Below are 12943 nucleotides of genomic sequence, written 5' to 3'. Positions count from 1 at the left end.
AATGTTTTATATTACAAATTCGTCGAATCAACATAATGTTTTAGGACTTGCGCTCTTGCAAAACAAGCGATAAGCCGGAATCGGAGTCAAAGCAAAAAAAAATCTTATGTCCAATCAATTCTTTACATCTGTGAGATTCTACTTTCGGAATTCCCGTATTTTCCCGAACGATGACTAGGCCGCAAATGCATGAAATAGTGCATCTGATTACGCCACTGGATGTTCTAATTGAGATATGTGGTGTCGTTGTCGTGTCAAGCCCCCTGGAGCTTGTAAAACCTCGCCTAGGCACAAAAGACTTCAGTCAAAAAGTCCCGGAACAAAACGATGAACATCGTTACAACTCCCAGATCTCTCACTGATGATCAATTTTTAATACATGGGATCGTTACGGGCTGTCGGGCAATCCGAATCAGAACGTGGTCGCGAAATTAATTCTGTCACAATTAGGTCCCAGCGGGCGACGCTGCCTCCATTACGCTTGCTCTGTTGGGAGGAAATCAGACGTGCTTGCAAAAACGAGAGAGCCTTTTTCTTCCCGCATTCGAGAGAGGCTGATTAGAAGTCCACATGCGCTTTGCAAAAGCAAGTTTAGCGGACAGGGAAGGGATTAGATTCCGGGTGGAGTGAATTCAATTAGAAAAGAGGGATCGAAAGGCTCTTGTGTGTTAGATTGAAACAGCGGTGTTCGGTAATTGGTCTCATTGGGAGTTGCTTAAGCGTTTGGAGTAAGGTTTGGGAATATCCAATTTTACAATGGACTTTTGAGAGGGAAGTTAATCTGATGTTAAGTGACGTTAATGCGTTAATTTCAGCTTATAAGTTCGGCAGTGCACCAGTCGAAAATCATTTCTGGAAAGTCCTTGGTTTGTTTGAAGTTTGTACTTATATTTGATTTCGAATATAACAAGTCGGTTACAAGACAGCACTAGGTTGGCGACGTTTTTTTAAACAATAAAGAACCAACGTAACGGAAGTCTTTAAGGGTTGATTGATATGACAAAATATGCTGCATTTTTTAAATGAAAATGATTTCGTTTTTGTGAAGTCCTAAGTTGACATATAGATTCTATTTGATTGACCATTGTCAGCTTAGCGCAGAATTTAGAGTCTGCAACTTTGCAGCACCGAATCAAATCTATTTTATTTGGTTTTAAACACAAACGATCAGCGTGAATGTCGGTTCTTGCGGTTATTCTAAATGCTCGCTAATTGGTATCGATCAGGTAGAACCAAAACCAGATCTTCGCAAATTGCAAGTGTTGTATTAAGTGAATGCGAATTTTCAGCAGCTACTTGAGTCTTGGAGGTTCGCTTAAGTAAGATTTGGTATCATTGAACAGGGAAAACTTTCGGTTTGCTGTAAAAATTAGCGTTAAAACTTCAATGATGTTTGCTTGCATAAGGAGTAGAAAGCGATAATATTGCAAGTCGTAAGTTAAGTTGTAAAAAATCCCTGTTGGATTTTTCTGTCAACTTAGCGCTCGAAAATGCTTCAGTTTACAGAGTAGAGATTCCGTAGTATTTCAGTGCGTATCAGGTGAGGTTAAGCCGATCACATCACTATTAATGACATAATCCTTTGCCAAAGCGACGGTGACGCTTATCGCTATTAGATAAGAAATAATTTGGCCAATAATAACATGACACAGGCAACACATTTAAAGTGCATGTATAGATAACTAAGCCTTATTTTGGGTGATTAATTCCTTTCTTCGACTTAAAGTTTTCTGTATTATTTGTCAAAAACGAGTTTCAATATGCAGTTAAAGTTACATTTTAAGTGTACGCCCAATTGTAGCAGAAAATAGAATATGCAAAAAATGTTTTACTTTACTCAGAAGCATTTGAAGATTTGCCTTTTTGGGGGTAATTTGTCTGTTAAAAACTTAACTCTTGCAACAATAAATACGATTTGCAAACCAGCAATTATCTTATCATACGGGTAGGGCTACGCCTTTTTGTCATGCTAAAAATAAGAAAATCCCGACAAGCATTCTGAATTATGTCAAACCGGATTCTTAGTATCGATTTATTTTCAACACTGTTTCGGCCTTTTCGAGTGGAGAAATGAAAAAACAACAACGACATTTCAGTCAAAAACTTCATTAGCTGTCCACCTCTGAAACCTCTTGACATTATCTGCAGGTTGTGGTTGGTTCAGTTTAATATACAGCTGTAGGCAGTACTTTTGTAAGGGCAATTTGATTACAATGGATTTATCCCCACCGCTGGCCACCGGCCTCGTCACAGCGTCTACAGTTAAGATGGCCACACTGCTATGTTTGCAGTGCATGCATCTTCATGGCCCTCCACTCAACATGTGTACATCATATTTCAAGGTATACTCTTAAGTCCCAATTTCCATGCCGACAAAGATGATAGATTAGTAACATGGTTTCGTTAAATTCCATTGATGCCTCTTATTTTCGACAAGGAAATTTGAGTGATATCACTTCTTTGTGTTTTTAGTCCATAGTGTCCCAAATTACTTGGACTGACTAAAGTGAATAATTGCAACGTAAAAAGATTGCTAAAATTCAGCAGGTGACTCTAAGGGAAGGTTATAATGAATGCGATTCAGATGTTAAGATACCAACCAAGATTAAAATAAAAACATCGCATACCTTGTACGGATACAACCTCAATATTTTTTGGTGAAACACGACACATACTGACAGGTTTAACGTGGTAACGAATGCGAATTCAGAAACCGGTGATAAACTTGGGGGTTTGTGTTGGTACACCAACCGTGTAGATTGGTTCTTTTCTCAAGCGTTATCCGTTTGGGCAAATTTGCTTTGAGACACGCACTTGATAAAGCTTAAATACTTTCATTGTTCGTTGATTGCTGAGAAGATATCACTATTAGCACAGACAAGACTTGGTTGGCTCAAGACAAACTTGTTTCGAAGGTTTTCCTCACAACGAAGATTAGAAATAGTTTGGATAACTTGATAACTCCGATTAATTCCATTAAATCCAAATCCAATGTGTTTATGATAAAAACCTGGACGTTCACCCCTGGCTCTAATGCTTTTTTGTCAAGCATCCCAAACGACCCTATATATTTTTAACAAATGGTTCCCAAACCGCATCCTTTATATTGAAAAACAAAACAAACAACAACTCCAATTTCCATAATTGTGCAATGTGGATGTTGCTTGTTGCCAGGGAGATTACAAATCAAAACATCGTCCCTTTTACTAAAGAACTTTTTTGTTTAGTCTTTGGCCCAATCGTCTGGACAAAACATGGGACCATCGTCGCTCGGCTCTGGTGACATCACAGCTTTTTGTGGAGGACTTGACGGCAGTAAATGTGCCTCGAATCCATGTATGAACGGAGCCAGATGCACAGAAGGAATGAACCGGTTCATATGCGACTGCAGCAATACTTCTTACAGAGGAAAAACGTGTGAAAATGGTTGGTGAAGTGCTTGGCTTTTATTTTTTGGGGGATACATTTTTTTTTCTTTCATTGTAATAATACAATGTACCACCTGAACAGACAGTCTCCGTAGTTTTACTGTGCGTAACAAATAAACAAATGGTAAACTTAGTGATTACGGCAAGCTTATCGAAAAGAGAAGAGCAAATTCCTGAAAGAAAAGAGCAAATTTACGAACAATCAGGAGGCAAACTTTCTACAATCGCTCTTTTCTAAGTAATCGATTTTCTAGGAACGTTTATGAATCATATTCATTTACATATTATTTGTGGTACCTACGTAAAACGATATATGTACCAGATTAAGGCTCAATAAGAATTTTTAGTTCGTGAAAAAATTGCTTTGGAATTAAAAAGCAAAAGTCGGGCACAATGCTTTATGTGGTCCTATACACCTTGGCTCAAACAGCTGTCAGGTGCCAGGTGTTACTATTTGCACCTTCGCAATCGATAAATTATTTCGCTGAAAAATCAAATTTCTCGTTTGATTGACAGCTGTGATGTCAGCAACCTTTGACGGAACGCAGTACATGGGTTTTGAGATGGAGAAAAGCATACAAACTGACGGAGAAGATATTTCGATGAGATTTAAAACTCCTCTTAAGTCAGGTAAGCCGCAGGTCAATCATTATTATTTGTAGTGTACAGTTAATAGGTCCCGATGCCTCTTGATCCGTTTGTTAGATGCCCAAAAGTAAAAAGATATGGCTGTTTTGGACCCAATACGATTTCGATGATTGTTTTGTTAGGCCAACAATTACCATTTGGTGAAAATAAAAAGTTTTTAAAATGAGTTTCGCATCAGCAAGATGCCTGTGAATGCCTTTTCGGGAAGGTTCAACAATGTTTGCATGCTTTTGTAACCAATTTGTGATTGATTTCGCAAAGCTTGTGCCGTAACCATTTTGCAAAGGTTATGTAACTCAGTTTTGCTATCTTTAGAATATCGCAAGTGTTGAATGAAGCATAGGCGTGAGTCATAAGTTTTGCACAAGATGCCCGACCGGTTCTTCCTACCGGTCGCAGTGATTCATAACAAGCATTCATCTGCATTTCCGCCCACCAAGCACATTATTTTTTTGACAAACCCTTTCAACGTTTACTTAAGTTGTTTTTCTACTTCCATCAAACAAATTTCTTTGTTTTAAAATTTTACTGGACTTTTGAAAAGCATCTAATGAGAAAGGCATTGGAAGTAGGGCTGGGATTACATCAGGTCATCACCGTTTCTTTCTTGCAGGTGTTTTGTTTGCCACTGTATCCAGGAGCACTAGAGATATGATGAGAATAGAAATGGAAGGAGGAAGGCTAAAACTCACCATCGATCTCGGTAGGCCACATGTCAATCAAAACCACTCTATTCGGCTTTGTACTATTTTACAGCACCGAGTTAGCCATCCCGTATCACTAATTGTTATTTTTTACGTGAAGAAAATGTCAATTGATTATATTTGTTTTTGTATATGAGTGTTGAATTTACCGTTAGTGGAAAGTATGCCAAGTTATGTGTACGTCAGAAAGATTTTTTTTTTCAAAACCTTCATTTCAGTAACATTTATGCTTAAATTCCATACGCTTTTACCTGAACAATAGAAGCTCAAGGCAGACCAGCAACTATAAATTAACACCTGCAATGTGTTTTTAGCAGTCAATTTTCTAACTCTCTAGATCTTTCCTAAACTTCTCTGTCAAAATTCGTCGTTTAAATGACGGTCGTATGAAAATTTTTAAGGGTTGATCAGCGACACTTGCTGGTTCGGCAATTTTGACTTGGTTATCTTTTTGTTGCGCAGACTGTTCTCAACCCAACTGCACCGCACCTCGTAAGTCGCCTTTGCACATCATCGTCACCACTTACTGTGTTTTGTGTTTCACGTCATTACCATTGTTGTGTTGTCCCTTTGGTCACGTGACAAACTTGGCCGCGACGCAGGCACCGGCCCCATTGAATGGCCATGATTAGAAATGTACTGTTTTAACCTGGTTGCACGTTAGCAAGACGGTAAGTAGAGTATGGATGGCTACCACGCTCCGAAGATCAAAAAGGATTCCTTATGTTTTAACCATTCTTTGAAAACATAACCTTTTCCATCAAGTTTATGAAATGGGTTCACCCTTAACCCAAATTCGAGTTTTTTGGTCATCACCTTTTGCATATTTTAAGTGTTAACCATGTACTTACATAAGTTAAGAATTAGTTACATATACAGAGGAACCTCCGCGCTCGGCATGTTGTAATCGTGTTAACAACTGCAGTAGTATCATAGAATGCGCAGTTGCATAATTACATGCTTATCCATGGTTTAAAAAAGAACATAAAGTCACAAGCACACGAACACGCATAAGTAAAATCATTTATATAGTGACCGACTAACTGTAAAGGAACGCATAGACTACAACACAACATTTTATGAACAACTTAAAAAAAAATTTTTTTTGACTTGCTCTATGTTTCATTGAAAATTAATAACCCGTAACAAGCTTGTATCATGGTTCTAATTGATGATTACGCACATATCGATAGCACGTAAATGGCTTTGGGCTGGAAGTGAACCAGTGTGACGTTTTTTGTGCGTGCAAAACAGGTAGTGGACCGGATACCATGTACAGTGAAACTATGTTGAATGACCGGAAGTGGCACAGTGTGAAACTGACCAGGAGAGGACACAGGATCACTTTTGGAGTTGACGGAAGGCACAAAGGAAGTAAGTGTGATTTTCCATTGCTTTTTAGATGTGGTTGATTCCAACTTTTTACGTTAATTCTTAAATTTAAAGTTTAGTGTATTGTCAAAAAGGTATAAGGGTGGCCTTTTTGTTTTATTGATAGAAAACTTTCGAAAACAATAAGGTTTAAAATCCCAAATTGTTTGTTTCCTTGGGAATGTAAGAATCCATTTTTCAACGAATTTATTCAGCGAATCTTTGCTTTTCATTGTAATTAATTCACAGCGCCTAATTCTTCCCCCAAAGCTTACACATTTTTGACATGACGACAGCACTATCATCTTCCATTAGTGAGAAACTGATATTTATACTGACAGCCAAATCAATACGTTTAAATTGCGCAAATCAGTGAACATAAAAGCCTTACTAATACCAACATATCTTCCAATGGGATTAAATCATCTGTTCAATACGCTGCTTATTCCTTATAGTTGCAGACGCATTTGTGCGTACACAATTTGCAGTGAAGCGTAACGAATCGAATGTCACGTGGTCTGTTGGTGAATCGAACCGCCGCTGCCAAAATTTTCGACAAATTGAGGGCCGTAGCTGAATGGGTGAACGACCCCTATTGATTTCAAGGGGTAATCGGGGGCGATTCTGTCTCTCGCATGAATAAATGCAAATCGCTACTGAGCGTTTGTTGTATCTTCAAAGCGGGTTGATGAGCACGGTTTGTGCGGTTGAATTGGGTACCTTGTGGCGTTTATGAAAAACATGCTATACGCATATGCAATTCTGTGGTTTAAAAAGTGTATGCATTTTGCGATTCTAGTAAATCTTTCCATATTAATGGAATCTCCTTGCAAGTAAAGTAAAGGACTGCATCGATTCGGGGTGTTAATTCATGACTGCTGGACATTTTCAGATGAAAACACCAACCCAGTCGCTGCGTATGCAATTCTGTAGTTTGAACGTGAAACATGTTTTTGGCACAGCGAAATAGCCATACCTTCATTTTCGCTTCGACTAGAGCAGGGGTGGACAACCTGCGGCCGAATAGACGATTTTGTGCGGCCGTGAACATGTTTATTAAAATATATGCACTGGCGGCCGTGACGTAAATAAAACTCTTTTGCCAAATATTTTGACTTTCAAACTGCTTTAAATAGATTTTGTAAGACTGTAAAGAATGTTACCAGCCTAGTGACCCTGTGCATCACACTTTATATACGCCTATTGTGTGCAAATAATGTAAATAAACAGTCACCTCTTGTGTCACAATATAGATTATGACGCCATAAATAGCTCACACTGGTCGCCACGACTGTTTAGCTCAATCTGTGAATCAAGTTTCAAATTATCTGGGCTTTTTGGACGCCATTAGATGGTTTATGCATGTGGGACAAGCTCTATTTTCACATAACCAATTTTAAAACAAAACAAACAGGTATTGGCGGCCGTTGGTGAAATAAGATTCTGCGATGTGGCCGTCTTAGCGAAAAGGTTGTGCACCCCTGGACTAGAGTAAAGAAAAACTAGTTTTTAATTTAAACAATAATAGTTTTCTGGCGTGTCAGTATAATTTCTCTGGTGAAAAAATTTAGAGGCCTTAATAAAGTCAAGAGAATTCCACCACTCGTTTTCAAAAAATTCCTTCAGCGACACCTTAGCAGTAAGCTTTTGTAAATTTACCGAATCCTCATTATCCAAGTAACGCAACCACGAAACATAGGTACGACGTAAATGTGATCGTCAGGATCATGGAGTTGGCGCACACCTTGCCATTAATTATGCATGTAAGCGTGTTATAAGGAGAGAAGTAGAGTCGTGTGGAGCTAAACCAATGCAAATGCGAAGTAAAAATCTAAACATGTTGCAAATATGCAAATGCATTATCCCTCCGGTACAAATTCTACCCAATAATTAGCCATGACATATTGGGCTTATAAACTGTTTTCAGTTTTAATACTGTTCCCAAACAAATTCGAGGCAAAATTGTTTAATTATGTTTTTATGGTAAAGAGCGCATTTTTATTTTTATTTATTTGTTAATAGTGATATGTTGTGTTTTGTGGAACTTTTCATCATCTTTTCATGATGGCTTTGCCAAGTTGACTCAATAACTCCTGCAGGGTGAAATCCAGTTTATTCAATATTTGCCCTAATTTGGTTCCGAGATTAAATTAGGAGCGATTTTTCTTCGTCACTCGCTAGCTGTGGAGCCGGTCGCAGCAAAAGGATCCATGAAATAGCCACACGTACCACAAGGCAAAATAATGATGGAATATTATGTTTCAAACACTGAATAGATATAAAAACGGAATTTCATTTGTTTTTGCATCTTGCAGTTTATGTGCGAAGGCCGTACAACTTACTCCCTATTTAGTACATTTTGCCCTTTTTGAAGACCTATTCTAACGAACATTAAAGGCGAAAGCTAACAGACGTTTGTAATATGTTACATGGTTTTGCTGCAGCTGCTACTTTTTAGGACACGGTTTCGTTGACGTCGGCAATCTTGTTTTGATCTTGACCTTTTGCGTAGCATTTTTAACGTATATACATAAACATGTAATACACCATGCAATAGTGACGCACAGAGTACGTTGTGACGACAGTAATTTCCATCAGACATAGAACAAACTTAATATTGCTATCATAGCGCGGATTATGCGACAAGCGTTTTTTGGGGGAGCAACGCTGGGCTGATGAAGCGGGCTAATGCATTATACATGACCATCGAGCGGTTAGCGAATGTCGTTGTCCCGTCAGCTCCTCGCCGAAGCGTTCCGATAGACACGAAAGGACTTGATCCATTAGGCTAATTATAAATCCACTGTTACGCCGCTGGTGTATCTCGGTATTTCTTGCAAACAATTCCGCTGCTTGCCTTTTGCATTTAATTTGACCTAGGTTCATGTACAATGCGCTGCAAACTTGGGCGCTGATTTGTTTTAGGGACAGACTATAATGCTTGCTTTCGGTTGATGCTTGTCGCCGGGTGAGCCCGCAGGATCGATTCCAGCTGGTTGAAACAAGTTTACTGACAGTGGCTTTGACGTCAATAGACATTTCTGAATATACATTAAATTTTTTACATATTAATTTAACGAACGCATAGCGCAGCGCAAAAAAACATAACATTCATATTTGTTGTGATTATTTTTATTTAATTTGTAAACTGGGTGGAAACAAGTTTTTGTACATTCCAGTAGCATTTAACAAAAACTGACAAAAATCTGCCTTCCAGCTTTAAGCTTCCCACATAGATTACACTGTAAGTTAGTACCCCAATTCGGCCAATCAGAGGCCTTACAGTTGTCATATGACCTGATCACGTGATATGCTGTCGTCTATAGCGGAAAGGTGCGCACACGCGGCGCTTGAGGCAAAGTGCTACGGACGAAGACCGGTGAGCGAGTCATCAAGCAAGGACTCGCGACAGGGTGGGCTTTAGTTGTCGCGTGTAGCGTGATGCTCTGCCTGACGGAATGTCGCTTAGCTGCACACATATATATATGATGGAAACATATTATACATATGTGGATGTACCTTTCAGAGCTTTCAAATCCTTTTCTATTACGCTTTGGATGCAGCTAATCGTTATCTTTGCATGACCGCACATATTGCTCTGTTTATATCACGTGCACTTCGGGTGGTAGCAATTTGGATTCTTTTAGCAGAATTATGTGGATTTGTGTTTTTTTAAATGTTGCAATTCTTGCAGCACAATTCGCAGAGAATTTGAAAACAAGTTTTTAAGCTATTTTGGTAAATATTTTTAGACCTCCAAATAAGTTTTGCAGTCAAACAAAATGTCAAAATTAGCCTTTCGCAAAAAAATAGTCAGTTAAAAGTTATTATTTTTTTGATAAATATTACTTCGTTTTAATTTTTATAATTTTCCAAAATTGATGTCGGCATAACTGACTAATGTATTCGTTCGAATAACTTCATTTTCGTGGTAAAATTGCGAGTGCTCGATATTCCAAAACATTTACTGCATGCTAACTTGTCCGGATTTCTAGGAAGTCAAATGCCCGTGGATAATTTGCCGAAACCTAATCGATTTTTGACCTTATCCGGTTTCAAGTTACAATGACCAAACTTTCTTTGCCTATACTCTCAAACGTGGCTCATTTTTTTCCTTTTTGATCTGGAGACTAATCAACTTTCTGTAAGGAGGGCAAGAGATATGCGCAATTTGCATGTAAAAAGAGAAGGGGTTCAACGCAAAGATTGCATCAAATACCGGCTATCGAAATGTCACATGGTTAGAACTCCGTTCCCAGCGTAAAATTGAATCCAAAAATGGTTTACGTTTCACGTTTTTGATCTATTTGTTTTGTACCACATTCAAGACAAGAATTGATTCAAAAATGTTTTTAGTTAGCATCCTTAGTTTATTAACACATTTAAACTAAATGCACGAAATCTTAAGCTTTTCGGCATGCGTTATTTTCCGAAAATATTTCCTGCAACTAAAAACAACATGTATATTATTGGGAACCATCAGGGGAACCAAAAACACAACAACAAACAGTCTATGACATAGACTTTTAGTATTGTCGCCTTTGTGTCGCGGTTTAATAGCTTGGATGTAAATTTCGGGTTGTTAAATAATTTAAGCTTCGGCGCGAAGTTGTGTGAATGATTCCCGACTACAAAATCGATGTGTTTCTCCCTAAGGGAAACGCGCGGTACCGCTAATTCATACACGCCGGAGTTCAAGACTCCCATCTCCGTATGAATATTTCACCTTCTCGCAATCTTTCGTGCTGATTTATTTCCGCGGCCCTCATATGTATTATTTACGGGCTCGGGCGCCGAGAGCTGCAAAGTAAATAAACAGGTTCGGCTTTTTCCGGGCTCGTCCAAACGAACTTCGGCAATGAGGACTCTTACTTGTAACTTGACTCTATCAAGGCCTGCTCGAAACACCTCAAAAACTTGCCCTATCAATATTTAATCTGCAGAACACTTACGATTAAAGAGCTTGGTGACCCCAAACTGGGGTTTGACGCGGAAAAGGGTTCACGAACAGCGAGATAAGGGGTTCGGACAGGATTAGGGGCCGTGAATTATTTAAAAATGCAGTGAGCGACGTGACATGTTATTGGGCACTTTTATAGCTTTATAATGCCACTGCGTCGGTAAGGTGATGTTTATATGCCTCCTAATGGATCTCTTTGTATAGAAATAATACTAGCTGCTCTTTGCTAAAAACCTTATATAACGTGGTAACCTGTTTTACGTAACCGCTCAACAATGACATTGTGATAAAGTCGTCAGAAACAATTTGTTTTACGAAAGGTTATTTATGTAACAATCAAGAATTTAAGGATTAACTGTAAAATGAAAATTAGACTCGTTGAACAAAAAAAATTCGTAAAATGATGTTTGTTAAACTTAAACAACTAGTACGGATTTGAAAGATAACGCTCTGCGCTGCACTATCGCGGAAGCATGCGTTTTTGGAATGCCACGTGTTCGTAGGATTTAACCATTGAAACCCACAGTTAGAATCATTTTATAACACAAGCCTTGTACACCTTTTGTCCGTCCAATAACTATATTTCGGTAAACTGGACCACGTAAATACTTTTTTTAACTAAATGGTCAATCTGCTTGAAACAAAGAGCCAAACATTATCCACTTTTATCTATAATACTCGTGGAGCCAGTTAAAATCTCTATATATTCGTCCGAAAATGTTTAGTTTTTATTGGCAACACTTATTTTTTGGCGTGAACATGAACATAGGGAAATTATTTTTTGCAGAAACTCTCGGAGGACGTTACACGAAACTCGAGTTCGACGCAATATACCTCGGACGCATCGTCGACTCCAACACAACTCAAGCATTTGCTGGAACTCTGCAGAACGTTGTGTTCAACTCGAATTTTCTTATCGACAGGTGACATATGACATTTGCAATAGTCACGTGACCGCGCATTCCTTCGCAGGGACACAAAATCAATGATTTTGACAGGAGTCGGAAACAAAAGGTGTAATCTTAGCGAGATAAAATAATATAACTCCAATTCGAATTGTGTGCCAAAATCTCATTAATGCAAAATCCCACTCGATTGGTTTCAAGTTCCAGTTTGAGGCAGTTTCGTAAAAAATCGTTTTTTTCAGTTGTTTCAACCAAGGGATTCCATGCAATCACAACGTTACGTGGGGTGAACGTTATGCTGTTGCGAAACCTGTAACATTCAGAGGTTCCGACAGTTACATCGCCATGAACACGCTATCAGCATACAGGTTAGCCGATTCGTAAAGCATTATCTAACTTCTTTACTTAAACTATGGATATGTTGCAATCACAAGGTATAAAAATATCGAAATTTGGTTTCAAAAACCCTCTTGTAAAAATCTGCAAATCGACTGAAATCTAACGTTGTATACTGAAATAGTCAAGGAACAACTTCCTACACGTAACTGATTTTACTTGTCTTTTATAGGACCATGTCAATATTTCTGAGCATAAAAACAACTGTCACGGACGGCTTGATTCTCTACAACGGCGGAAATTCGGGAGATTTTATGGCTGTGGAAATCTACGGAGGAAAGCTGATGTATATTTTTAACCTTGGAAACGGTCCACAGGTATAGCCTTGAAAGTTTATGCTTGTTCTTATTTCAGTCGGAAATTTTAATCCCTTGTATTTTATGGCAGTGGCTTTCCAATATTTTTTGGGGGGTTACCCTTTGGAAATTACCCTAAAAGTTTCTTTAACATACTAACCCATGTACCTAAATCTTTGTTACTTATACTCACCACAAAGCATGCCAGATTAATTACTTGGGAGTAGTTTTACCA

General features: G+C 38.5%; 1 protein-coding gene across 13 annotated transcripts in view; it reads left to right on the top strand.

Annotated features, from left to right (window-relative positions):
- Positions 1–12943, top strand: part of LOC145209492 (neurexin-1-like) — a 39814-nt gene that overhangs the window by 15959 nt on the left and 10912 nt on the right. For 12 of the 13 annotated variants that reach the window (XR_013855112.1, XM_080079790.1, XM_080079785.1 and 9 more), the window contains 8 exons: positions 3228–3426; positions 3945–4058; positions 4690–4779; positions 5243–5272; positions 6035–6154; positions 11899–12034; positions 12259–12384; positions 12585–12729. Coding sequence is in view for 12 of the 13 variants with exons in the window: in XM_080079790.1 (XP_079935916.1) it covers positions 3228–3426; positions 3945–4058; positions 4690–4779; positions 5243–5272; positions 6035–6154; positions 11899–12034; positions 12259–12384; positions 12585–12729 (960 nt within the window). In the remaining variant the exon portion in view is untranslated. The remainder of the gene's footprint in view (positions 1–3227; positions 3427–3944; positions 4059–4689; positions 4780–5242; positions 5273–6034; positions 6155–11898; positions 12035–12258; positions 12385–12584; positions 12730–12943) is intronic. The other variant, XM_080079783.1, reaches the window with a different exon arrangement.

This window comes from Phallusia mammillata, chromosome 1, assembly GCF_965637545.1.
Source record: "Phallusia mammillata chromosome 1, kaPhaMamm4.hap1.1, whole genome shotgun sequence".
Classification (NCBI taxonomy): domain Eukaryota; kingdom Metazoa; phylum Chordata; class Ascidiacea; order Phlebobranchia; family Ascidiidae; genus Phallusia; species Phallusia mammillata.
This window is presented reverse-complemented; position numbering and strand designations above follow the sequence as displayed.